This window comes from Amblyomma americanum, chromosome 2 (genome assembly GCF_052857255.1).
Source record: "Amblyomma americanum isolate KBUSLIRL-KWMA chromosome 2, ASM5285725v1, whole genome shotgun sequence".
Lineage (NCBI taxonomy): Eukaryota > Metazoa > Arthropoda > Arachnida > Ixodida > Ixodidae > Amblyomma > Amblyomma americanum.
Window position 1 is genome coordinate 35,982,101 of NC_135498.1, and position 27,566 is coordinate 36,009,666.

Sequence of the window (27,566 nt, forward strand, 5' to 3'; positions counted from 1 at the left end):
TTCTTCAAAACTGACTTCAATACCCACAAAAACCGCCTCTACAGATGTGTTGCGCAAGAATATGCCCATCGAAATCATATCAGGGTCCCTTTAAGCCTGCAGTGCTCGGGTGGAGCCATAAGGGCAAGTAATGGCGGAGGAATGTGGCTACAGGTAGCAGTGAGGCTCAAGTTCGGAATGGAGCGAGCTCCATTCGTGCCCGTATGCATACTTTCTGTTGGTACTGCTCGCAGGTGAGGTTTCCGTGAATGGCGTTGCACCGCAGACAGGTGGTGTGGCGGCACTTGTAGCAGGGCAGCTCCGTTGCATTCGCGGCGACCACCTCCTCGTAGCCGCAGTCTTCGGTCGCGCAATGGACGCGCTTCGTGGCGCCACCTGCGGCAGGCTGCTGCGGAACACGGTCAACGGGAAGGCCAAGGATAGGTGGGACAAAAAAAGGAACAATGATTACGAACCCACACTACGCAGGTGGCACGAAAGAAAACGGAAATAAATGCTGCGTAGGAAGAGAGATATTCACTCAGTAGAACTTTAACATAGAGGAGTCTTCGGTTATGGAATGTGGCGGCGAAAGCGTTTATACCACACGAGGTCTAAAATACAGCTACTGACGTATAATCAGGCTATCATTTTTTCTTTAGTTTCGATGTTTTTTTTTTGAAGGTTTCGAAGCTCGAATGTTGAAGGCATTCGACCTCCGAAACTGTTTGAGGTGAAGGTGGAATGCTCCCAGCATTCGTCCTTCACCTCAAGCAGTGCGAAAATTGGTACATTTTTTGGCAACACTGCATTCGACCTTCACCTCGAGCATTGCGACGAATTCTTACTTTTTTTTCGCAACACTGCGTTCGACCTTCACCTCACGCAGTTCGACAAATTGGTACATGTTTTGGCAACACTGCATTCGACCTTCACCTCGAGCATTGCGACAAAGTGGTACTTTTTTGGCAACACTGCGTTCGATCTTCAATTCGAGCAGTTCGACAAATTGGTACATTTTTTGGCAACACTGCATTCGACCTTCACCTGGAGCAGTTCGACAAATTGGTACTTTTTTTTGGCAACACTGTGTTCGACCTTCACTTCGAGCAGTGCGATAAATTGGTAAATTTTTTGGCAACACTGCACTCGACCTTCACCTCGAGCATTGCGACAAATTGGTACCTTTTTTGGCAACACTGCGTTCGATCGTCACTTCGAGCAGTGCGATAAATTGGTACACTTTTTGGCAACACTGCGTTCGACCTTCGCCTCAAGCAGTTCGACAAATTGGTACATTTTTTTGGCAACACTGCACTGTGCAGCATATCCTTCGTTATTTGTCAGAACAACTGCCCTCGTTTCCCCTATGCTCCTAAGCTGTGTTTGAGCAAGTGGAAAAAAATCGGCGACAACGTGAGACGCGACACTTCGCCCCATGAGGTCGCATCCGCATGTAGTTGAAGTGAATAGAATATGGTTTATGGGTGTTTAACGTCCCAAAGCGACTCAGGCTATGAGGGACGCCGTAGTGAAGGGCTCCGGAAATTTCGACCACCTGGGGTTCTTAACGTGCACTGACATCGGCTCGGCTCGGGCCAGTGGGCAGGCCTGTGCACTTTCCTTTCCTTTCTTCCTGGCAACAACAGACAGACAGACAGACATCGCACAGTACACGAGCCTCTAGAATTTCGCCTCCATCGAAATTCGACCACCGCGGCCGGGATCGAACCCGCGTCTTTCAGGCCGGCAGCCGAGCGCCAGAACCACTCAGCCACCGGGGCGGCTGAGAATAGCATATGATGTAATTTGTGAAGCGCACATGCACTAAAAAATAACGGCGGAAGCCCGGTTCCGCAGTGAGCAGGTGTTACAATGCATACGGAACTTTACGAATATTTTGGCTAGTTGCACCGCCAAAATGACTGCATTTTCGTTGAGGAAGGAAACTGCAGTGCTCTTCCGCTTACATTGCCAGTTGACCTTGCCTTCCATGTGGCTGCACCATTCGATGGTGCATACGCTGACCCAGGGCTCTGACAGGCGCCCTCAAAAGAAGGCCTCGATGGTTTCCATGGTGACGATACACCTCCTGGTGATGCGCTGCCTCCACAATTCTTACTGGTCCCCGGAGAGAAGCTGCCGCCTTTGGAGTGTCTGTCTCCGGAGCGGTAGGGACTACGCGCTTCCTGTAGCTGGGCCTGATATGTTGCGCAGTTGACACCCTCGTGGGCAGCCTTACAGTGGACGCAGTTCATGTGATGACACTTCTTGCACTTCACAAACTTTTTCCCCGGCGTCGCGGGCAGCATCTCGCTGCATCCTTCCCATCGGCAGATCATCTCTCTGGTCTCCATGACTTAGCTGGTGGCGTAAAGAGGTCAGCAAAATGCCGTGCTCTGCAAGCAAAAAAAAAGTACATCATGCACTGAAAACAACGGCAGTAATAATAATGATAATAATTGGTTTTTTGGCGAAAGGAAATGACGCAGTATCTGTCTCATATATCGTTGGACACCTGAACCGCGCCGTGAGGGAAAGGATAAAGGAGGGAGTGAAAGAAGAAAGGAATAAACAATTGCCGCAGTGGAGGGCTCCGGAATAATTTCGACCACCTGGGGATCTTTAATCTGCACTGACATCGTACAGCACACCCGCAGCCGCCGCGGTCGGGTTCGAACCCGGGAACTCCGGATCAGTAGCCGAGCGCCCTAACCACTGAGCCACCGCGGCGGGGCAACACAGCAGAACATAGTTTCATGGCAGGTACGGGTACTATTTAGCTCCCGCACTATGTCCATCTCGCCGAGTGAGGCAAGTTTCGGGGCGCCAGAGATTGCCGCAGGAACTTCCTCGTTGCTCTCCTGGAACTTGTGCAAGCGATAGCCGAGAAAGGAGTTATCTCCCCTCCAGAACCGATAGCGTGTCTGATAACGGGTGGTGTTGTGTTGGGTTTTATGGCGCAGAGGCAACTAAGGCCATCATGTGCCAAGCTCGAGGTATAGGAGAAATCTCTGGATAATTTTATAGAAATGCGAAATTGTCGGTGGTGCAGAGTGCTTAAGTAGTTAGAATTACCTCATGACGATGAAGAAAAAAAGATTCTAGGAATGGGTACTATTAAAAACTTTTAAAGGGGGTCAGGTAACCTCAGCGGCCATCCTAACCAGTGCAATGATCTCCAGGCTCGCAACCGATCAAATAAAGACCTCACCCTTTTTCTCAGGAAAGAGAAATGGCTGACGTGTATCAGGCGAAGTACTGGGTCATGATTTACATATTTTTAAGAAAACCAGCTTCTGTTAAAAATCTAAAAACACAAGACATATCCACAATTGCATCATTACTCAAGAGCAGTGCTGGATGAAAAGGGATGCATTGATTATAAAACGGAGAAAAACACTTTTTCCGTAGCTTTTCCAGTTTAGAGCATGAAATTAAAATGTAATTGACTAAGTTCATCTCCGCATGTACAAACTGGTATGTCTTCTTTCTTTAGCAGAAAGTTGTGTGTAATGTTTGTGTGACCTATCCGGAGACGGCAGATAATGACCTCCTTGAAACGTTTCTGGTGCACACATGACTTCCATTCACCTAGGACTGGTTTCATTGACCGTAGTTTGTTATTTATTTCGTTGTTCCAAGTGGACTGCCATTTTTTCCTTGCATTACTATTTAGTAAGTTCATGCAATCCCTATGGGGCATATTTATGTTTTTAATTTGCTTGTCACAAGCTTGAGCAGCGCACAAATCTTCTCTTTCATTGCCCTTTATGCAGACATGACTTGGTACCCAGCAGGGTCTTATGTTTTGTCCTTGAGCTATTATGGCTCTTGTGATGTTGTGTATGAGGTCGCCAAGCAGCGGGGTTATTGCATTTCTAGGATGAAGGGCTGTGAGCCCACTTAGCGAGTCCGTGTAAATAATGCTGTTGGGGATGTTCTCATTTACTATTTTTTCTATGGCTACACAGATGGCTTAACATTCCGCAGTGAAGATGGAAGCGCACTGTGGAAGTCTTACTATTTTGTTCCAATTTCCCTGTACAACTTCGCTTGCAACGTATGCATCTGTTTTTGAACCGTCGGTATAAAATGCTGCGAAAGTAGTGTACTTTTCCTCAAGTGTGAGGAATTCTTGTATTATATGTTGTTGCGAAATTTGTTTCTTACGGAACTCTGTAAGAGTTAAATCACAGATTTCAGGGAAATTGCACCATGGTGGCAGTGTACCTCGCCTTCGGGCACTGTTTGGCAATACGTCTAGTATGCCAAGGTTCCGGCTCATCTGTTCAAATCGCAAGAGGAGAGGCCGAGTAGCTTGCGGCTTGTTGTTGAAGAGTTTTCTAGAAAGGCACTTTCAGGCGATAGGGTAACATAAATGCTTATGCAGTGAACGGATTTTTAGAATGTATGAGCATGCGAGTATGGCTCTTCTATCTGTAAGCGATGGTTTATTGGTTTCTCATGGAGACTGTTTATGGGTGATGTCCTATATGCACCAGTGGAGAGACGCAAACCTAAATTATGTACTGGATCTAGCCGTTTGAGGTACGATGGTCTCGCTGACCCATACACTATGCATCCGTAATCCAGGGTAGAGCGTACTACAGAGCGGTATATTTGTAAGAGACATGTCCTATCGCTCCCCAGTGTTTTCTCGACTGAACTTTGAGTATGTTCAGGGATCGAGAAGCCTTCTTTTTCAGCGCATTTATGTGAGGCAGAAAGGTGAGCTTTCTGTCCAATGTTATACCTAGAAATTTATTTTCCTTTTTCACGGCTAAGTCTATTTCATTCAAGTGTAGGGTGGGATCTATCTGCATGCCTCGTCTGAGGGAGAAAAGAATGGCCACCGATTTCTGTGAAAAAAAAACGGAGGCCATTTTGGTCTGCCCATGTTGCCAGTTTACTTATTGTTAGCTGTATCTGTCGTTGGCACGTTGATGTATTCGAGGATGTGCAAGCTATCTGGAGATCATCCACATAGACAGAATACATCACGGACCTTGGGATTATTTTGAGCACAACACTCTTTATTGTAAAAAGAATTCATTTTTACAATAAAGAGTGTTGTGCTCAAAATACATCCTTGAGGCATCCGTTTTCTTGGATAAACTTCCTTGAAAGGGTTGAGCCTAGGCGGACATGAAATGTACGGTTAGACAAAAAGTCTTTAAGGCAGTTAAACATCCTGCCGCGGATGCCCAGTTCAGCCAGGTCCTGAATAATCCCAAACCTCCACGTTGTGTCATACGCCTTCTCTAAATCGAAGAAGACAGCGAGACAATGCTGTCTGTGTATAAAAGCCTCACGAACAGTGTTTTCAAGACGAACCAGGTGGTCGGTGGTGGAGAAAGCCGTTCCCTGTCTTCTAACACGAATGATAGTCTGATATTCAATACACTTTCAAAAGATTTCGCTACACAGCTAGTCAGAGCTAAGGGCCTATAGCTGCTAGGAAGGGTAGAGGGTTTTCCGGGTTGGTTGGTTGGTTGTGAAACTTTATTTCCAGCGGATATAGAGGAGCGACACGAAGTCGCCCCCCGCTTAAACGGCGGCCGCTATCTCTTGGGCAGCGGCGGCGTCTTCAGCCAGCTGGAGGAGCTTGATCTGTATCCCCGGGTCGGGGCTGAGCAATAGAGCCTCCCAATGAGCAGAGTCGGTAATGAAGTGACTCACGGGTAGGGACTGCGGGCAGTTCCAGATCATATGATTTAGATCGGCTTTCGCATCACAATTTTTGCATTTGTTTGAGTAGAGTCCTTCCAAATAGAAGCTACACAATTGGGGATTTGGATAGGTGTTAGTTTGAAGTTTACGCCAGGCTTTGGCCTGTTGCTTGGAGAGCGTTTTATCTGCTGGGGGGAATCTGAGTCTTGCAAGCCTGCAGTGCTGCAGGATTTCTCTGTAAGAAAACAACCTGTCCTTGCCAGAGTATAGGGCGGGTGGGCTGCACGACCCAGCTCAGCGGGACAGTTCTCGAGCTAGGTTATGAGCCGCCTCATTACCAGCAAGGGAAGCATGAGCAGGCGTCCAGATTAGGCGAATGCGCCGCGTGGGCTGATAATTTAGCAGAATCCGTGCTGCTTGTGGGGAGCTTCTTCCAAACGTGTAGTTATGTATAGCCAATTTTGAGTCGCTGACAATGGTTTCTGCCGAGGATCCCACAATGGCTAGAGCGATGGCTGTTTCTTCTCCAACATGTGTGTGCTGAGTGCGTATAGTGCCCCCAGTTATGAGTGTACCACGTTCCGTGGTGACCACAGCTACCATGTTGTCAGCCGAAGAATTCGGGTTTAATAGTGGAACAATACCGGCCATCTTTCAGGCTTCGGGAAGTTTCCCCGATACGCAAACTTTGTTTAAAAAATTTAAAAGTGCCTCCACAGCCGGTTCAGAGAGGTGAGCCAGCATTTGTCATCTGGGCCAGGTGCAGTTTGCTTACCAGCGGACAGTACTTTATTAATTTCCTGGATTGCAAGTAGGTTATTATAGGGTTCATTTGAACTGCCACTTGTCGGCAGTCTTTGTTTTTCAGCTGTGTTGTTGTATTTGAGGAATGATTCTCTATAGTTAGATTAACTGGAAACTGCGGAAAAATGTTCACCCGAAATATCTGCATCTTCTTCTAAATTTGTCTCTATGCCAAGGGTTGATAGAAACGGAACTGTGAATGGGGAGTAGCTGCCATTTATCTTTTTACCATCTCCTACATTTGTCTTGACGTAATAGAGCTGTTTATTGAGGACACGTAACCTTGCCATGAACTTTTTTTACATTACGGCGAATATGTCGAGCTTTTGCTCTGAACTTTTTGAACTTTATAAAATTCTCCTGCGTTGGGTACCTACGGAAAATTCCCCAAGCTTTGTTTTGTTTCTTTTTTGCATCTCGGCATTCTTGTGTATACTAAATTTTGTGATGCTGCTTTACTACTCCAGATGACCGAGGAATTGCTAGGCGTGCAGCGGTTAAAATACAGTTTGTGATAGCTTCATTCAGTTCATCTATGCTGAGATCGTCTGAAACTATTTTATTCAAGCTGACCCTTTCTCTAAAAAGTGCCCAGTCGGCTAAATGTAACTTCCACCGTCGGGATTTCGTTGGGGTGACTTGCGGTGGGGATGTTAGGCTTATTATTACAGGGAGGTGATCGCTGCCGTACGGGTTATCGATGACATCCCATCACAAAAGAGAGAGGGTGAACTAAAAGATAAATCTATGGAACTCATTTTTCCCGTGCTCGGAGAGCAGTATGTATCTTTGCCGGTGGTTAGGAGGCAAACATTATTACTTAGAATAAAATCTTCTAAAATATGACCTCTTGCATCAGTGTGTGCACTTCCCCAAAAACCTGAGTAGGCATTAAAATCACCAACTAGCAGATATGGTTCTGGTAGACGTTCTAAAATGAATTCTAAATCATGAAGTCTTACTGTTAGGTGTGGCTCGAGATATATTGTACATATTGTGAGTGTTTAAAAATGAAGGGTGGTGACTGCGACAGCTTCGTATTTGGTTTTAAGTTTGATATCGCGGGTTGCTACACTATTCTGGATGACAATAGCAACACCTCAAGACAGTCTGCTTGCTTGCTCTCTGTCACACCGAAAGGAATTGTACATGTTTAAAATATTTTTTTTTGTTTTGGACTTAAGTTGGTCTCCTGTAAGCATAAAGCCACTGGGGACATTGTGTTTAAAGGTTCTTTTATGTCACTGTAGTTATTGATTAGTCCTCGGCAGTTCCACTGTATAAGGAACGCCATGTTTGATGAGTGTGGTTAAATCTTAGGATACCGGTTTTTGGGGTGCCAATGCTGGGGTCTTTTTTCTTTTTCGCTCCAAGGAGCTGTGCCTCTGCTGCAGCAGGCGGCCGACTGAGGGGCCGGCGGGACCTTGTTCAGAGGTGGAAGGGCAGCCTTCGCTGCGTCTGCCGGGTGCGGCCCTGCCTCAGGCTTTGCCTGGGCAGTGGCCGAAGCCTGGTGTAGTGTGCCGCCCCTGCGCACCACATCGGCGAAATTTGTTTTTGCTGTGAATTGGAAGGCTGAGGGGAGTCTTTTTCGTGCTTCTTGATAAGTTATGTTTTCCTTTGTCTGTATGGTTATTTTTTCCTTCTCTCTCTTCCAGGTCGGGCACGACCTCGAGCGCGCGGGGTGATCCCCTTCGCAGTTCGCGAGCAGTGGTGAAGCATTGCAGTCCACGGGTTTGTGATTGTTTGACGAACATTTGGCACATGTTGGCGACCACGACAGCTCTGTGAGCCATGGCCAAATCTTTGACATTTGAAGCAGCGTCTGGAGTTTGGGATGTATGGTCTTACATTTATTTTAAGATATCCTACTTCTATGATTCCGGGAAGTTGGCTGGAGACAAAGGTCAGGACTATATGTTTTGTTGGTATTTCCTTGTCGTCTTTTCGGATTTTGATACGATGGGCTTCAGTGACGTTCTGGTCTTTGAGACCCTCCAACATCTCTTCCTCAGAAAGGTTCAGGAGATCATGCTCAGATATTGCTCCATTGGCTGTGCTCAGTGATCGGTGGGTAGTTACGGTTACACGGATGTATCCGAAGGACACTAAGGTTGGGAGTTTTGAGTATTGTGCTTTGCCTCAGATTTGGAGGAGGAGGTCGCCACTAGCTAACTTCGTCACCTTGTAGCCAAGGCCCAGAGCGTCAGTAAGATATTTTGAAACAATGAATGGAGAGATTTTTCTGGCTGGTTGCTCTGCATCTTCACTATGTACGACATGATACGTAGGGAAATGTTCTTTTGTTTTTTGGAAACACTGGGCAGTTGTCTTCGGTCCGCATTCTTTTAAGAGCGCGATTTTGTGAGGGAGGGGGAGTCATAAAGTGTGTTTAATGTTCGGTCATGATGCCAGCCACCCCCCATGGAGCCCAACTTGGGGACGGGACAGGAACTTGCAAGCAAGTCTTGCCCACGCCAGCTGTACACCCCAACTCTAACCCAATAAGACACAACTCAGGGTAGTTTGTCACACAAGGTTAACCCTCGCCGCCAGGAAGAAGGAAAAAGTAATGCAGAGAGGAGAAGACAGGAGAGTTGTGCGAAAGAAGATAGGAAAGTGAAAGATAGAGGGGAGGACAGGAAAAGGCGACTGCCGATTTCCCCCGGTCGGGTCAGGCCGGAGGTGCCGTCTACAGGAAGCTAGGACCAAAGTGGTGTGTTGCCTCCGCCGAGGGGCCTTAAAGGTCCAAACGCTCGGCATCGGCTCAACCACCATGATCCCCTTTTCCCTGGACACGGCGATGCCACGCACGGCTAGGCGCGGGTGCTCGGGTCCGTGGTGATGCACCATTCACTGTCATCCCCCTGCGGGGATGTCCCTGCGGATGCTCGGGAACCCGCGGTGTCGCCGCTCACCAATGCCCGCAAGCTGCAGACGTCCCCCTGCGGGGAGCCTGATAACGGACCACGGTTCGTGAGCCCAATTATTACAGCAACTACAGCGCCATATCTACACCTTCATACTCCTTATGTCATGTCTTAGTATCAGGGTGTTACACCTAAGACTTCCCACAATTTTTAAAAATAGGTTATTTGAGTTAGAAGAGCGCTTTTTTCGGCATAGAATTGTCGCCGGTGCAGTACTCCAGAATACAGCTAAGACGTGTTAACTAGCAGGCTGGTTAAATATTATTGAATAGTTTAATTTATAACTATTGCTGGTAGGCTCCTTAATTATTGAGAACGTGTAGCCCACCGTAAATATTATTCATATCACTTTTTAGAATTTCGAAAAGTCAATTATCCTCGGCGCTGTGGCCCAACAAATTTTGGCTATTTTGACTGGAGAAGTTGCTTTGCCGGCAAGCTTCTCGAGAACGCATGTATTTTGGCGCTATGTAGCCAAAATTTTTTGATTGACTGAGTGATTGATTTTTGCTTTATTGGACACATAAATCACAGATCAAAATCTGTCGGGCCACAGCGCCGAGGGTAGCAGCGTTTTCAAAATCCGAAAAACTTACATGGTATTACTTACAGTGGACTACACGTCTCAATAATTAAGGAGCCTAACAGTAATAGTTAAAACGTTAACTCATCATCATCATCATCATCAGCCCTACTACACCCACTGCAGGGCAAACGGCCTCTCCCATGTCTCTCCAATTAACCCTATCCTTTGCCAGCTGCATCCACCCTTTGCCTGCAAACTTCTTAATCTCATCCGCCCACCTAACCTTCTGCCGCCCTCTGCTCCGCTTAATTTCTCTTAGAATCCACTCCGTTACCCTTAAGGACCAGCGGTTATCTTGCCTTCGCATTACATGCCCTGCCCAAGCCCATTTTTTTCTCTTGATTTCAACTAGGATGTCATTAACCCGTGTTTGTTCTCTCACCCACTCTGCCCGCTTCCGATCTCTTAACGTTACACCTATCATTTTTCTTTCCATGGCTCGCTGCGTTGTCCTTAACTTAAGCTGAACTCTTTTCGTTAGCCTCCACGTTTCTGCCCCGTAGGTGAGTACCGGTAAGATTATGCTGTTGTACTTTCCTCTTGAGGAAAATTGGTAAACTGCCACTCATGATCTGCGAGAATTTGCCATATGCGCTCCACCCCATTCTTATCTATCAAAGGTTCTTATTAAAGGTTAACTATTCAATGTTAGTTAACCAGCCTGCTAGTTAGCACATCTTAGCTGTACTCTGAAGTACTACACCGCTGACAATGCTGCGCCGAAAAGAGTGCTCTTCTAACTCAAAGAGGCTATTTTTTTAAATTTTGTAACGTTTCAGGTGCAACAACCTGTAGTGTATCAAAAAATAATGCTAATTTTTGTATGATCTATATTCTCTAAAGCCAGGCAGATAAGTGATAATGGGCTGTCCTTGGCCTGACCATGGGCTCTTGACATCGGACACTGGTAATGGACGTGGCTACGCTTTGTGACGAACTTTGTGACGTGTTGCACCAATACGCCAAAGAACACCCATGAAAACCACGTAACCAAGTCTGCGGGCCCCGTGACAACCAGCACACTTTGAAGTTTGACCTCAGGTGCCCCTGTCAGTGCATATCCGCTTTCCCGTCCTGTTCCCTTAGCGTTATCATTCACAGTTAGCCGAGATGGATCACTCCACGTCAGGAGCCGCAAAGCCTGGCCGCGATCAATCGCGGAATCCCAACAGACCACCAACGACAGAATCAAGCTATAGGAAATCTCCCGCCAAAATGCCGAAGCTGCAGATGTGGCCCAGGCTTAATAATAATTGGTTGGTTTTTTGGGGAAAGGAAATGGCGCAGTATCTGTCTCATATATCGTTGGACGCCTGAATAATAATAATAATAATAATAATAATAATAATAATAATAATAATAATAATAATAATAATAATAATAATAATAATAATAGGTTTTTGGGGAAAGGAAATGGCGCAGTATCTGTCTCATATAACGTTGGACACCTGAACCGCGCCGTAAGGGAAGAGATAAGGAGGGAGTGAAAGAAGAAAGGAAGAATGAGGTGCCGTAGTGGAGGGCTCCGGAATAATTTCGACTACCTGGGGATCTTTAACGTGCACTGACATCGCACAGTACACGGGCGCATTAGCGTTTTTCCTCCATAAAAGCGCAGCCGGCGCGGTCGGGTTCGAACCCGGGAACTCCGGATCAGTAGTCGAGCGCGCTAACCACTGAGCCACCGCGGCGGGGCTGAACCGCGCCGTAAGGGAAGGTATAAAGGAGGCAGTGAAAGAAGAAAGGAAGAAGAGGTGCCGTAGTGGAGGGCTCCGGAATAATTTCTACCACCTGGGGATCTTTAACGTGCACTGATATCGCACAGCACACGGGCGCCTTAGTGTTTTGCCTCCATAAAAACGCAGCCGCCGCGGTCGGGTTCCAGGCTTGACTCCAAATAAAGAAAATGCTCGTTATCGCCTCAGTCAGCACATACCTTTCCAAGTACCCTGTGCCGAAAATAATAAAGAACTAAACCAAACGGAAATGAAATAGTCGTATAGAAAACAAACAGTAAATGAAGACTTGAAGGGTTCTTGACTTTTTTTTTAATGCTATAGCGATGAGAATGAGTGCGTCGTAAATTAAATTTAGTATAGTTTTATATTTAGGCGGGCTCACGTTGCATTTGCAGAAAAGGCATAAAATTACTCCTTTGACAGCAACAACTGGGTGTAGGCATACGCGATACATTCAGTCATTAGATGACAACTAATCAGGCAGCACACACTTCAGGTTGTATTCAGGTTGTAATTTACAGCGCCTCTGAAAGCCGACAGAAGCAGTTGCTGGTTTCTTGCGCCTTCCTAATGAGGGACGCAAACATTTCTTCACAGCAAGAAAATGAACATCAACCACTGGACGGGTCCTCTACCGAGAAAGGACAAAGCAGCCTTTGCCTCTTAAATTTTATATGCGCTGCTACACAAGTCAGTGCATTGCATTTGTCTGTGCGTGCGCTCTACTATTCGCACCAGCGTGTCATTCTCGATCTAATCCATTTGGGCAAATTTATCTGAGCTTCTAGATGATTTCAGGACGGCGCGAAAACAACAAGGACAAAAAAGGCACACGAACACAACAGGACAGGCGCCACCTGGCGCCTGTCCTGTTGTGTTCGTGCGCCTCTTTTGTCCTTGTTCTCGCGCCGTCCTGACATCATCTAGAAGTTATGCGCCAAATAGCCCAAACCAAAGTAATTCTTATCTGAGCGTCTATTACTAATAAAAAGACAAAACCTAGGAGGACACTTGATCGCTCACTACGTGTGACAGTGTGATAGCATCGCTTTGCGTCCACCAGTGAGCTTGCGATACGGGTTGACGATATAGACACTTTTGCATTTGTTGGTCGACAGTTAAACTCCCGTTTGACGGCTGACTCATGTTACTACTTGGAGTCCTGTGCTACATTTCACGTAGAGTCGAACGCTACTGGCTCTGTACTTGCGCGATAATTTGGGGAGTCACAATCTTTTACTCGAAACCACTGCAGTGGCCAAGTTGGTGCGTCATTATAGAGGTACGCTATGTACTTGCACTATGCTGCGTAATATCTGAACGGCAACGGCCGTGGTTGAAGTCATGTCAAGACATTCAAATGCATGATATTACAATTAAATTCTAATGCCATTGTATTCATATAGTTGGTCCGGCCGTAAGTACCCGCAGGCGCTGGAACTAGTTGTCATTGATTGATTGATTGATTTATTGATTGTAAAACATTCAGTACCGACTATTGCTGGTTCGTTTCGCATTTCCCCGCCTTTGTTCACGTCACACCGTTTGGGCCAATTGCGAGTTTTGTAACGCTAATTGTTAGTGACGCCGGAATTTCCCGTCGATGAGCCATGAAAATGAAAATTGGTTTCTGAGGAAAATAAATAACGCGGTAACTGTCTCACATATTTCGGGGGACATCCGAACATCGCCGTAAGGAATAAAGGAGGAAGTGAAAGAAGGAAGAAAGAGGTGCCGTAGTGGAGGGCTCCGGAATAATTTCGACCACCTGGGGTTCTTTAACCTGCACTGACGTCACACAGCACACGGGCGCCTTTTGCGTTTCGCCTCCATCGAAACGCGGCCGCCGCGGTCGGGTTCGAACTCGGGTACGCCGGCTCGGTAGAGGAGCGCCCTAACCACTGAGCCACCGCGGCGGGTATTGATGAGCCATCTTTTTTTTTTTTATTCGAGAAGTGTGCCATGAGGCATAAGTTGAAAAAGGAAAGGGGGGAAGGAATGCACGGGATTGAAAGTTAAAAGAAGGAGTGAAGAACCGTTGCGCTGAGGTAGTCGCAGAGGTTGTTAATGAAACGGTTGTCCATTGTCCACTTCACGAAGTCACTTTCGCGGTTCCACCGCAGGCCCACCTCCCTGAGGAGCCGTTTTCTGATAGCAGCCGTCGCTGGGCACGTCCACAACAAGTGCCGCACATCACATATGTCCGGTGCAGCGCCACAGTGAGGGCACCTGTCAGGTAGTGGCAGATCTTTGGCACGCCACCGATGACGGACAGATGGTGTCAGAGCCGCCCCTGCCCGAATCCGGCGCACGGATACCTCCTCCTGCCGAGTAAGACTACGGGGGAGAGGGTGCGAACACGGAGGAATTAGAGCGCGTGTTCGCTGGCGCAGAACTTCGGAATCGGAAACGTGGGACAGGAACGGATCTGGGGGAAGAGGGGAAGGTGGCGGATCGTCTAATGTATGAAGATGAGTCATAGCATCCGCCTGAATGTTATGTGGATCCTGGGCATGGCCGCGAATCCAGTGTATGCGCACAGGACATGGATACTTTGCGCAGAGCACATGAATAGATTGTGAAATCTGGAACGTTCGTCGAACAGCCTTCAGCTGTTTAAGGGCGGCGCGGGAGTCGGTGTAAATGTGAACTGTATTGAATGTTGGAACGAGCGGAAGGGAAGCAATGGCATTGTAAATGGCTTGAAGTTCCAATGCCAGGGGAGTGCACGTATCCGCAGTATACGTCGCGCGAGAGTTGAGATGCGGATGAGATGGACTATACACAGCAGTAACTCCCCTCTCTGCAGAATGAGATGCATCCGTGTATAATATGCACCCTTCAGGCAGATACGCTGCTGATACCGACGGGGAAACAGTGGGGCGATTGTCAGTGAGCTGGCAATAGGACCACGGTGGAAGTGTCTTTAAACGATGAAGTTTGAGAGACTGTTTTCGAGCTCTATTTGCCACCCGTTGGTCGATGATCTCACTGAGTGTATTAAGTTGGGCGAACTCCTGTAGCACAGGTATGGGTGTTAAACGAGGCAGATATGTTATGACGCGCATAGCCTCACGATTGATAGCTTCAAGGGAGTCCCACTGTCTGCGGGTGAGACGTTGAAATTGAGCCTGATATACTATCCGTGGCTGAAGGATAGAGCGCACAAGCTGGCGGGCCGTATGAGCACGTGCGCCACCAGAGCGCATAGCTATGCGACGAATCAGACCTAGAGTAGCGTGAGCCGATTTACGGGTGGCTGTCAGCCACGGGGTGCCAGTCCCAGATGTATGGAGGAGAAGACCAAGAATACGAACAGTTTCTACCTGAGGAATCAGAGAATTATGTACCGTAAAATTTAAAGGGGGAGCTTTCCGTAAGGCGGCTTTATTTCCAATTCGAATGAAACATGATTTAGTAGGAGAGAGTGTTAGACCCAAAGGTGGGAGGCGAGATGTCAATACATCCAGCGCGTGTTGAAGGACCGACTGATGAATAGACGCATCTGGATGACAGCACCACAAGGTGACATCATCGGCATATGCAAGCACGCGGATAGAAGGGATGGTCTCTAGGGCTCGAACCAGAGGAATTAAAGCCACATTAAATAATGTGGGGGCGAGAACGGAGCCCTGCGGCACTCCTCTATTGGAAGTGAAATTACCAAAGGGCTTTCCGTGGACACGCACGCTGAAGGTTCGATTTGCTAAAAAGGCGTGAATGGAGAGGAGGAACCGGTAAGGGAGACCAAGAGTTTGAAGGGAGGCAAGAATGGCAGAGTGAAGGATGTTATCATATGCCTTTGTTATGTCTGTAGCGATTACGGTTCGTACAAGGTGACTCTGTGGAGAGTGGTCAAGCACGTCAGCAGCCAAAGTAGCAAGGCCGTCCTCCGTTCCAATATGTGGGCGGAAACCAATTTGGGAATCTGGGTAACAATCATGGGATTCCAGCCACCATGATAAGCGTGCGGCTAGAATGTTTTCATAAAGCTTGCAGATGGTAGGGGTAAGGGAAATTGGACGAAGGGCCGAGAGAGATACTGGAGGCTGACCTGACTTGGGGATTGGAACCACAATAGAATGCTTCCAGTCTCCCGGCATGACGCCAGAAAGCCACACTTCGTTAAAAGTATCAAGTAGGGTTTCCAAAGCCCTCCCTTCCAAGTTACGGAATAAGGAGTTAGGTATGCCGTCGTGCCCGGGAGTAGTAGTAGTTTTTAAACGGTCAATGGAGGCCAGCAGCTCTGCCATGGTGAGGTCAGAAGTAATCCCATCGGGGGGCTCTGTTACCGATAAGTCAGGTGGAGACGTAGCGGTGCAGTCATGATTTGGAAAAAATTGACGGGCCGCTTGTTGTGCAAATGTGTCCTCATCCACATTTAGCGCGAGGCGAATGCTCTCTGTGTAATCTGCAACCTGAGAAGGGCGCTCCATGGCGTGAAACACTCTCCAAAGATGTCGATTGCCCTGCGTAGAGGACAGGCGGGCACACCATGCAGCCCAGCGTTGCCTGCCTAGCCGCTTTGCATAGCGCCGCGCCCGTGCGGTAGCGCGGTGAAGAGTAGGAAGAGCCGAAGGGTCATCGGGGTGACGAGTAGCGTAAAGATCCGCCTGGCGACGAAGAGCCCACAGATTCAAGAGATGTATGTCCGGGTTTGGGTCATCTTCATTTACAGTAGTGGTAATAGTGTGAGTAGCGAGAACATCAGATAGAGTAGACAATGCTGAAGAGGGGTTGAATGTAGATAAATGATTGTCTGCGCGTACAGCATCCCATGATGTTATTCGTACAGTGCGGCGTATTTTCCGTAGACGCGTAGGCGTGAGGGAGATAAAAATAGGGCTGTGTTCGCTACCCCAAGTATCAGAATCAACAGCCCAACGAGGGTTACCGGGGCCTAACCACCAAGTCAAATCAGGTGAATACGGGCCACCTCGTGGGCGGGTAGAAGTATTCGGGTGGTTTAAAAGTTGAAAGGAATGATCTGAAAAGCTCCCTTGGATGTGTGAACCCCTTGAGGAATCCGATGGGTAACCCCACGCAGTGTGTGCGCCGTTGAAGTCACCGCCAACTAGAATAGGGATACCCGAGTTGGTAGACCGTAGAAAACGAACCCATCCCAGATTGGGAGATGCGGAGCCAGGACGACTATAAAAAGAAACTAGAATAAGTGGTGTGCGTGCAGGTTTTACGAGAAGCGCGACCACCTCTTGACGTGTGTTGCACCACCGTGAAAGGTCGAGCGGTGTGTGCGGAACTGAACTGTGAATATAAATTGCAGATTTACCTGGGCTGAGGGAGGAGGCGGTGCAACGGCGATCAGGGATAGATGGTGAATGGTATGCGCAGAAACCTGAAAGGCGTGGGAGTGCATTATGCTCTTGCAGTAGGAACGCCCATGCCCTCAGCTTTCCGTCGCGAAGGCGGATGTTCACTTCAGAGGCCTTATTAGCGAAACCGCGACAGTTCCACTGCACCACCACCGATGATGATGCGCTATCCATGACGAGGCCGAAGAGCTTCCACAATGAGGGATGTCACCTGCTTCATCAGCGCTAATATCTTGTCCACTGTCGGGGTAGTCACGGCTAACAGGTGGTCGGCACCTGATTGTGGGCCAGTGCTTACCCTAGGTGATTCCTCTGATGATTGCTCCCGAGTTATGAGAATTCTTCGAGAGGATTGAGAACGACGCTGTTCCCGGCGCTGGGTGAGTTCGTCTAGTCGGCGGCGAGCCTCCGCGATTGCATTGTCTAAAGCTGTGTCTTCATGAGCCATCTAAAGCGTTCTCATTAAAATGTTCCAGCCCCTGCCTCTAACCCTTCAATTACTGCCTCCCATTACTGCCTGCCAATACCCACGGATGTGAATTCGAAAACAAGTTTTCCTTTGCCACTCCAGTCTTGCCAAGCCTCGATTTGTACACAGCTAGAAGACGCGATAATAATAATAATTGGTTTTTTGGGGAAAGGAAATGACGCAGTATCGGTCTCATATATCGTTGGACACCTGAACCGCGCCGTAAGGGAAGGGATAAAGGAGGGAGTGAAAGAAGAAAGGAAGAGAGAGGTGCCGTAGTGGAGGGCTCCGGAATAATTTCGACCACCTGGGGATCTTTAACGTGCACTGACATCGCACAGCACACGGGCGCCTTAGCGTTTTTCCTCCATAAAAACGCAGCCGCCGCGGTCGGGTTCGAACCCGGGAACTCCGGATCAGTAGTCGAGCGCCCTAACCACTGAGCCACCGGGGCGGGTACGCGATAGAGATAAGCTGCTTTTCACCATATCGCGCGGCGAACGCCGGACAAAGCGCTGCACTTCGCTAGAGCTACCGATGTCGGCCGCGGAGTGAAGCGAGTGAAGCAGTGAAGTGGCTTATAAACCGCCGGCACTTCAAGCCTGTCGCTTAGTGGTAACGCCGTCTTCCGAGAACCGTAAGTTTCACGGCCTACGTAGTAAGTCAGAGTCTATCAGTAAGCATCTCCATAAAGAGTTTGTACGCTTTCGAGCGCGTAACGCAGCGCAATAACAGCACCTGTCATACGCAAGCTGCGCACAGGTTCGCAGACAAACCGCCAGATGGCGCCACTCACTAGTGAGCTCATAAAAGTGGAACGCGTGCGCTTTAAGTGACGCTTCCCCACAGGGTGCGCCTGAGATGCGGAGAAGTGCGCAGGAACGAAGAAGCTTGAACGTTATGGGAGACGGTAGCCAAGGCTAGGCGACTTAGTTCTGCGTTCAAACTCTGGTAATTTAGTCTTCGTAATGGTAGGTTGCTTTCACTTAGTTGGCTTGTCTTCTTGAAATGCAGCACTGTTGCGCTCTGTTGTCGTTTCCTTCGTTGCTATAGTCTGTTTTCTTGTTATATGTATTTCTTCAAAGCTCTGCGCAGAAGCAAGCAAACGCTGGCTTCTTTCAAAAACGACGGCCGATGAGAGAGGGTTCCCTTAGGCGTTTATCGTCGCATACATGTTCTCCCGCCTCCCTCATTCTGGTTTAATTTTAATCTTGAAACGATGCTCGTTTCACAAAAGACGAAGTGCAAAGTTTAGCTTATCAACGGGAAAAAATGAATAAACGCTGAAAATCATTTCAATGGAACGAGTGATGCATGCAAAGGCCAATGCCACCACTTCAAACACTTCACTGAAAAAAAAAGACTCATGGAGGTGACGGAAAGAGACGAAATGAGCACAATGCAATTTGTCCGCAACTTTTGATTGTGCGAGTACCCACATGCACATTCCTATGGCGTCGACTGAAAGGACACCTAATTTCATTGAATGTTTTCTTCTTTCAAATGATGCGTTGGGCATTAGATGCATAGATCACCGCGTGGTATTCGCCTACGACCGCTAAATAATTTGTAATTGATTTTTTTCTCTAACGCTCTTTTGGTGTCATCAAGCGAACGACAACTGTGCCATGTAGTTGTGATTTTAGGTCACGTGATGCGCGGAAAACGCGCAGTATAAATACTGATAGGAAAAGGTAGTTTTAACTCATAACAGCATTCAAACCCATCTGCTTTAAGAGCTAGAATTGCAGCAAACGACGTATCAACGGTTATGTTGCCGTTTTCTTCTGCCTCACGTGACCTAAAGTTCAACTACACGTCATAGCCATTGATCGCTTGAAGTAACCGAAATCGAAACAGCGTCAAGGAGAAATGAAATTGTACATAATATTGCGGTCTTAGTGAAGAGCTCCGGAAACTTCGACCACTTGGGGTCCTTTAACGTGCACTGACATCGCACAGTACACGGGCGTCTAGAATTTCGCCTCCATAGAAATTCGACCGCCGCGGCCCGGATCTAACCCGCGTCTTTCGGGACAGCAGCGCCATAACCACTGAGCCACCGCGGCGGCGTCACGCATACGAATGTTATTCGTTGACTCAACGAAGATTACATCAGCAAAGCGCCCGCCTGTACAAAGAGATGCGTGCGCATACAAATGCCAAGTGATGCACCAATGGGAATTCACCCATGCATATAAACAAGACTTGTCGACCTATGTATACAAAGGGATGCCACACAAGCTTAAGGAGACAGAAAACGAAAGACTGCGCAGTATGTTGTTTGCACCGCAAACACTGTATGCCTTCTCGTTGATGCGCAGTTCGACCCGGAAAGTAAATACGTGGTTTCGAACAGAAACAGATTATCGCGCCCGACCGCGGCGGCTGCGTTTTTATGGAGGAAAAACGCTAAGGCGCCCGTGTGCTGTGCGATGTCAGTGCACGTTAAAGATCCTAAGGTGGTCGAAATTATGCCGGAGCCCTCCACTACGGCACCTATTCTTCCTTTCTTCTTTCACTCCCTCCTTTATCCCTTCCCTTACGGCGCGGTTCAGGTGTCCAAAGATATATGAGACAGATACTGCGCCATTTCCTTTCCCCAAAAAACCAATTATAATTATAATTATAATTTTTCTAGTGTGGGTTCGACCAGGCACGTGGGCTGTTTTTTTTTTCGGGAGGAGTCAAGGTAAATACTTGTATCAGGAAGTTTGTGCACGAGTGCTTGGGCGTTCGATGGAGGGTAGGATACCCTCCTGGATACGTGCCTGGGCTGGGCAGCTTACTATTTGCAATAATGCGTTCTTAATTAAGGTCAGTGACCATTATTCGTTCGTCAATAGATTATCTAGATATAAGCGACGTGCTTGCTCCAATGGTCTACACAGGAAGTAGTTAAAAACCAGCAGAAATAGTAAGAAAATTCCTTTTCTTCGCTGCATAATATAAATGTAATAATAGATGGAGAATAGTAGTAATAATAGTAATAGATGGATGTAGTCGTTTTGAGGCCACGCTCAGAAAGCTTTGGGACATCAGAAGTGAACTCGCCAAAGACGTATTTATCCTGAAGAGACGCATACGTTCGCATTGTGCTTTATAGATCCGTGTCCGAATCTTTACTACGCAAGTCGCCTTACTACATCAGATGTTGTAGTCGAAGATATAAATGCGCTACGCATAAAAGGGGGAAATCTTTTGCTTGCACGTCACGTACTCATATCCTTGGGTTGAACCAATGTACCGGAAACAAGTTGAATATAAAATTTCGGGACGAGTTTCTTTCGATCAATAGTTTTCACTGAAGTAAAAAAAAAAACGTACGGTACAATGCACACAGGAAGCGACCGAACAGAACTACCAGGTGTGCCGGCACGGCCAAGTTCCATTTACTTCAGTAAAGTATGTTGTCTGGCTAGTTGGTTCTGCATGTCAACTTGCGAAACAAAGATCTACGATAACACACACAAAAAGACAGGACAAGCACAGGCGTCTGTAGTTGTACTTCAGTACTTGTCAATGTACTTCTGTAATCGTCACGCTTAAACCCCAGTTTTTAAACCGTCATATGAAGCTAAGTCGTACGAGATGTTGAGACAAAAAAAAAAAATAGGTGCGATCATTTGGATTGATGCGGCGGAAATGTGATCTATGCCAGTGTATTCAAACCGTGATTCTATATATATAGTTGGTTTTTGAGGAAAGGAAATGGCACAGTATCTGTCTCATATATCTTTGGACACCTGAACCGCGCCGTAAGGGAAGGGACAAGGGAGGGAGTGAAAGAAGAAAGGAAGGAGGTGCCGTAGTGGAGGGCTCCGGAATAATTTCGACCACCTGGAGATCTTTAACGTGCACTGACATCGCACAGCACACGGGCGCCTTAGCGTTTTTCCTCCATAAAAACGCAGCCGCCGCGGTCGGGTTTGAACCCGGGAACTCCGGATCAGTAGTCGAGCGCCCTAACCACTGAGCCACCGCGGCGGGTGTGATTCTATTCCAGTTTTGATTGTATAGCCATTCACTCATCAGTAAATTCCAAATCTGATTCTATTCTTGTTCCATTTCTATTTTAATAGCGTTCTGCTATGCATGTTTGCCGATTCATTCTTGGTCATTTTCCTTTCATGCTGAGGCATTAATTTTTAGTCCGGCGTCTCCCTCTTTTACCCTAAGGTTACAGAAGGGGAGGGAAGAGGGATGATTGACAGGTGGAGAGAGGGAATCGCCTAACCACCCCCTGCCACGATAGGCAGGTGGATGCTTCACACTGCGACGGAAAGTTTTTGCCTTCATGGCCATCCTAATGCCATTGTATGAAAATCATTCTAAGGGGAAAGAGAGAAAGGCTAGAAAGAAAGGCGGGGAGGTTAACCAGGAGAAAGTACCGGTTTGCTACCATCCACTTGTTGAAAAGTATGTGGAATTGAAGTGGAATGGAAAATGCTGGCAGTTTAGCATTGCTAACCATGAAATGTAGCGCGAAAGCAGGATTCTGCAGGTTGGACACCTACGCCACGTGCCTGAAAGCGCGTTGCCTTTCCTTTCGGGACTATCGCATAGATAGATGAAAGTTCATGACGGTGACGAATTGCAATGCGGAGCGCGAGATTGTGTGTTTAACACCGGCATGATCGGCTGCGGTGATACCATAGTGCTTTCGTGCAGTGGCCAGCGAAGCTGATCTGCTCGCGGTGTCGAAACCTGCAGTCGCGGTAACATTTCATATCTCCGGGTTGGTCAACGTGACCCTCATCCAAAGTCTCGTTTATTTCCCGCCATTTCCAGCATCACGTGACTAACTTCAGAAGCTTCACCACGCACCGACATTTTCCAGGTTATGAGGCCAAAAGTGTTTCCGCACTAAACGGGCACTGAGTATAGAAATTCAGCACGGACTTTGTGTACGGCAAAGGCACAGCTTAAAGGGCCGGCGCGACACCTTTGAGACACATAGGAGTGCTTGACAGGGCTCAAGAGGCGTGACAATCGCCGCGTACACCGTCTGAGAATATTCATGTCCACCAGCGGACGGCATCAAGACGGTTCAGTGCAGGGCATAGCGATTGTTTCTCGCCGCATTGTACAAGACAAGCGCCAAGTACGTGCTCAGTTGTCTATAGTAAAATGTGCTGGTAGCGCAGGCAGGCAGGGTTTTCAGTTTTAAAATGTCAAGAGATATAGAAAACAATCGTCTAGTGAGAAGTAGCCGGTCAAAAAGTCTAGTATGCACAAGCTATCGGAAGATAATTTTTTTTGTGTGTGCGATCTAAGGCTACATCCGTTCCGCAGATAACGGAGGCAAAGTTGAGTCACCGCCACTCGTATAGCCGCCATGTTGTAAACATCTAAAGCGGCTTCCTAGCTCGCCGGCGCGGACGAGAGAAAAAAAAGGGTACACTGCCTTAAAAACGGACGTTATGAGGCACAGAGCACTGTGCGGCAAACTACTGACAGATTCTAGTCGTCTTATTTATTATCCTCCAGTTTTAAACTCACAATGCTATAAGATGTGCGTGTTGTAGCTTGTGTAGTCAGATCTTCCAACACGAACAAAACGCATTGCGGACCGGTATAAGACGTTAGTTATGCACTGAGACATACACGCACGAAACAGTTTGTAAGCTTCACTTCTAGCCACTGGCAACAACGTGTTTATTTTGCTCCGACTCGAAGCAGCGTATAAGTAGTCAGCGGTATAGCGATCCAACAGTGGCTTTAAAAAGGGGTTGACGGCAGTTATGATCGTAGCACGCCTGCACACATGTTTTGCGGTGCGTCGATTCCTGACGACGGTCATTTGATCCCTGAGGCTGTTTAATTGAAGCAACTCGTTCCCGAGTGTAGCGATTCAAAACGCTCGCAGCCACCAGGAACTTTATTCCAGTGAAAACAGAGCGAACGAGAAAGAAGGCTGGCTAGAAAAGCTGTCCTTACCGCAGCAAGTAACTACGAGTAAAGGTTATTAATCGAAGCCAACGAACGTTGCTGTGCGGGCGAGATATGCGCTTATCGAAGTATGGGATAGTATCGGAATAGCGAACAACGCGAAGGGCTCTCTCACTCACCTTCGCTGTTGTCGACACCAATAAGCTCTTAGATTCCTGCTGAAAACGCGGCAGAATAATACTCCACGGCGCCTGCACCCACTGGCATGGCGCACAAGCAAGATGTCGACCACCGTATTTTTCAAGCGTGTTCTAAGCGTTCGCTTCCTCGTCCAGCCGTTCTGGAAGGGGTGGCTGCCACGGGCGTGCTGCTTCGCAGTCTGGCTGATAAGCCGGCAACGCGTGAAGCAGCGGCTCCCGGCGGGAACTGATAATGAGGAGAGCGGCCATCGGCACTGACGTCACTGGCAGCATATCCGGCGAAGGAGGGTGCGTGCGAGGGATGCGCGCCGGATCTGTGGCGCCAGATTTGAAATTTTGTCTCTGCGCCAGCTTGGGGTATCCCTTCTCCTCAAAGACGTACAACGTCCTCTTTCTTTTCGGTGCCGAGGTCGAAGAGCGCAGCAAATGTTTTAATACCTAGCCAGCACTTACGCGGCAGTGCGACTACACGATGGCGGCGGTAGGCATTGTACAAGCCAGGAATGGAGGGTGCCATGCTGTGGAGTGCGCGTGTGTGAAAAGGATGGCAACTTCGTGACGTTTTGACACCAACACGAGGCAGTCCTCAGGTTCAAAGTAACTTTGAACTCACGGCGTATGGTGAGGTAGAATTGAAGCCGTCAATTGGTTCAAAAGTAGCGTGACTGAGGTCAGTTGTTTGGACCTCAGCCTCACGGCGTGAGTTTGTGGCTAAATGAGGTGGACGGTGCAGAGGTTATCTGCGCACATGCAGCCGAAGCAAGTGTAGTTCTGGAAATAGACAAAATGCAAAACAAAGCAAAAACTCATAAAGGCCTGTCCTTGAAATTCCCAGCAAATGGTTTTCACATCGGCGAGGGCAAACGCCAACGGAAACAACCCGACCAAACTCGGAAGAAATGCAGCGACCTCCACACAGTAGGATATAGTTAGCTGGTGTGCTAGTTGCCGCTGGTTAGGCTGCACGCGTCCTTTACATTTTTACTGGGTCATCCCTGTGGTTCCAAATAAACGTGGTTCAGTCTCAAAGCGTGGAAGTACAAAGGAAAGGGGGTCGCGTTTTTCGCTAACATGTGTGGAAGCAGTTTTTTTTTTGTTCGTTATGTATGTGGCTAGATTTCTGCGGGTGCCAGTGGGGGTCAAGAACAGGCGCAGCGCGAAAATAAAATGACAGCTTTTAGTCTCATGCAGACGTGTAAGTTGACAGCAGAAATAGTGTCATTTTTCGAATAGCTTGTAGCGAATTAAAGGACTGAAAAGTTATTAACTGCTTTTATATATGCAACATATAGCTTTTCTTTGACATGCGGAAAAACACAACAAGAGAGAACTGAGCGTTTTGCTGACAATATGACTTCTATACAGTCCAGATTGATTACATCATACGTACAACCTAGGCGCGAAATTAGACTGTCGTCACGCACGCATTGAGTCTCCAGTATGTCAGAAATTAACCAATGCGAATCGTGTCGTTCCATTCTGGGGCTAGGAACTACTCTTGTTTTGCGCGGAATAACCGTATTTATGACATGCAAAGAAAGACTAGAAACATTGCGTTATTTATTGGCAACATACTCCCCAAATACTTTATCGGCGCTTCAAAACCAGAAGTGAAACAGTTACTGCGTCATTTCCGCTACTCAAAAAAAAAAAATACTCACAGCTGTGAAGATGCTCATGCTCACTTTATCGTGCACTCACATGCCCTTCTGTAGCAGTATTCGAGTAGACTGGACTCCATTTTTTTTTACGTGTAAAGTTCCGCCTGGACACAGCACCGTCCTGTCTATGTCTGATCTGTGTTTATCACCTTTTCTGCTGAATTTTCCTTGGGAACAAGACCGACCGACGTGTTCAACAAGATATCATTCTACGCTATTGTTCTTCCACATTCCGCTTTTACATGTCATCTCAGAATCAGTACCCTTCTGTCTTTGTTAGTTTTCTGTGTACTGCTTTTTTGTTTTGTTATGTTTTCAGTTGAAGCATACACGCCAAACCTGCCAAACGCTATAACCTTCAACAACATTCACAGCGCCGTGCAAGCGCACGCGAGCGTCTTCTGTTACAACACATGTGGTGGCGACATCGACAGCGTTGGCCTGAGACAAAGTGCAGTTTGACTCATTGCTCATTGCTCGCATGCGAAAATATCTGGCGTGGGGGTGCGGTTTTCTACGGGTGCTGGGTTTTAGCGTACAGCACACATACACACTGCACCGAAGGAACACATCGACCTACAACGTAGCCTTCGAATGATAAGAATCTACTTATTTTCGAAGAACACAGTACAAAATTCAGGCCTGCCAAAGCCGAGGTAGGCTAGGTGACAAATCTGACGCCCTAAACGCTGCCTCTATACATTGGAAGCCACTGCGTGCCTCTTGCAAACCCATCCCAAGACGACAACCTTTCCCTGCTCAGTTCGATCCACCGCCTTTTTTTTTTTTCAGTAGTCGATGCATGGCCCACAAATTGTCGGCGAGGACCATTTTGGGGTGCGTGAGCTTCTTCCAATGCGAACGTCCCTATACTCGCGCATGTTCTAATAAAAGGAGGCAAGAATGGGGCGGCCATAAATCATTGTGCCTTTAATCTGATGGGGCCGCGACGCCTTTGTCGTATACGACTTGCTCGCATCTCGGATCCCGCTTTCGCAGCCTTTTCATTCATTACTTCTGCTTTTTTTTTCGTCTCTACTCCCTATTCGTGAGGCTTGGGAGGACCGCTGTGAGAATCTTCTTTCCGTTTATATAAGGTCGTTTTTATTTTGCCGTCCTTTTTCATGGCCCCTGCACGTCTGTTGAGTCGGAGAGATGGCCTGGGATGCTTTTAGGCTGGAGGTGCACGTAGGTTAGAGCGAAGGGGGCGAAGACATTTTTCCCGCCATTTCTTCGCTGACTGGAGCGGCAGGAAGGGTGAAAAACTGAATGATAGATACAAAAAGGGAAAGAAATTGACAAGGCTCTGAATATGGGGGCAGGAGCATGGGTACTTCAAATGAACAGCGTTGTGCTGCACGCTTCGTGGTCCATTTTGCCCCGCTTCGCAAGAGAATAAAGGACCGTAAGAATACGACACTTTAGTGCACGCATACATACAGTGACGTGCACGCAAGAAGTAAAGTCTGTGCGCGAGATTGATGAGCCGTTGTGGATGAAAAAAAGCCACGAAGTCCCCTCAACCCTCGGATGCGCGATTACGTTGGGTTTTGCATCATCTATATTCATTTTTTGTTGTCGAAGTGTTTTTTAACGGTGTGGCCGCTCGGAAAGGAGAAAGTTCTCGGTAACCTGGCTTGGCGGTGGCAACAAATGAATAATAATAATTGGTTTTTGGTGGAATGGAAATGGCGCAGTATCTGTCTCATATATCGTTGGACACCTGAACCGCGCCGTAAGGGAAGGGATAAAGGAGGGAGTGAAAGAAGATAGGAACGAATAGGTCCGTAGTGGAGGGCTCCGGAATAATTTCGACCACGTGGGGATCTTTAACGTGCACTGACATCGCACAGCACACGGGCGCCTTAGCGTTTTTCCTCCATAAAAACGCAACCGCCGCGGTCGGGTTCGAACCCGGGAACTCCGGATCAGTAGTCGAGCGCCCTAACCACTGAGCCACCGCGGCGGTGGCAACAAATGAAGCATGATTGAACATTCGGGCTTTTTCGCAGCGGTAACTTAATTAGGATCCTTCACCGGAGTGAATGACGTCGCGTCGTAGCTTGTAAGAGCAAACTCCTGCATTCCCCCGCGCGCGGCGGATCAACAAATGCTGCCACTTCGTTGCTGCAAAAAGACAAGATTTCATCGAGGGGTCTAGCAGTTAAGGTCGTCCTAACACTTTCTGGCAGCCGTGCCAAGACTGAAGCTAGAAGGAGGATGTGTCGTTATCTTAGCATGTGATGGGCAGGGTCAGCTGCAATTACGTGTGGAAAGGCATTCCACTCGGTTGCGGCTTGGAG

The 27,566-nt window shown here is 47.8% G+C and overlaps 1 protein-coding gene across 5 annotated transcripts in view; it reads right to left on the bottom strand.

Annotated features, from left to right (window-relative positions):
• LOC144121003 (uncharacterized) overlaps window positions 1–23,796 on the bottom strand; it is a 58,268-nt gene extending 34,472 nt beyond the window's left edge. Inside the window, exons 1-3 of one of the 5 annotated variants that reach the window (XR_013312508.1) lie at window positions 23,582–23,793; window positions 1,950–2,378; window positions 212–388 (exon numbers count right to left, since the gene is read on the bottom strand). Coding sequence is in view for 4 of the 5 variants with exons in the window: in XM_077653891.1 (XP_077510017.1) it covers window positions 212–388; window positions 1,950–2,336 (564 nt within the window). In the remaining variant the exon portion in view is untranslated. Of the gene's footprint in view, window positions 1–211; window positions 389–1,949; window positions 2,379–23,581 lie in introns of all 5 variants that reach the window. The other 4 variants (XM_077653891.1, XM_077653892.1, XM_077653894.1 and 1 more) reach the window with 4 other exon arrangements.
• Between the last annotated feature and the right edge of the window lie 3,770 nt (window positions 23,797–27,566).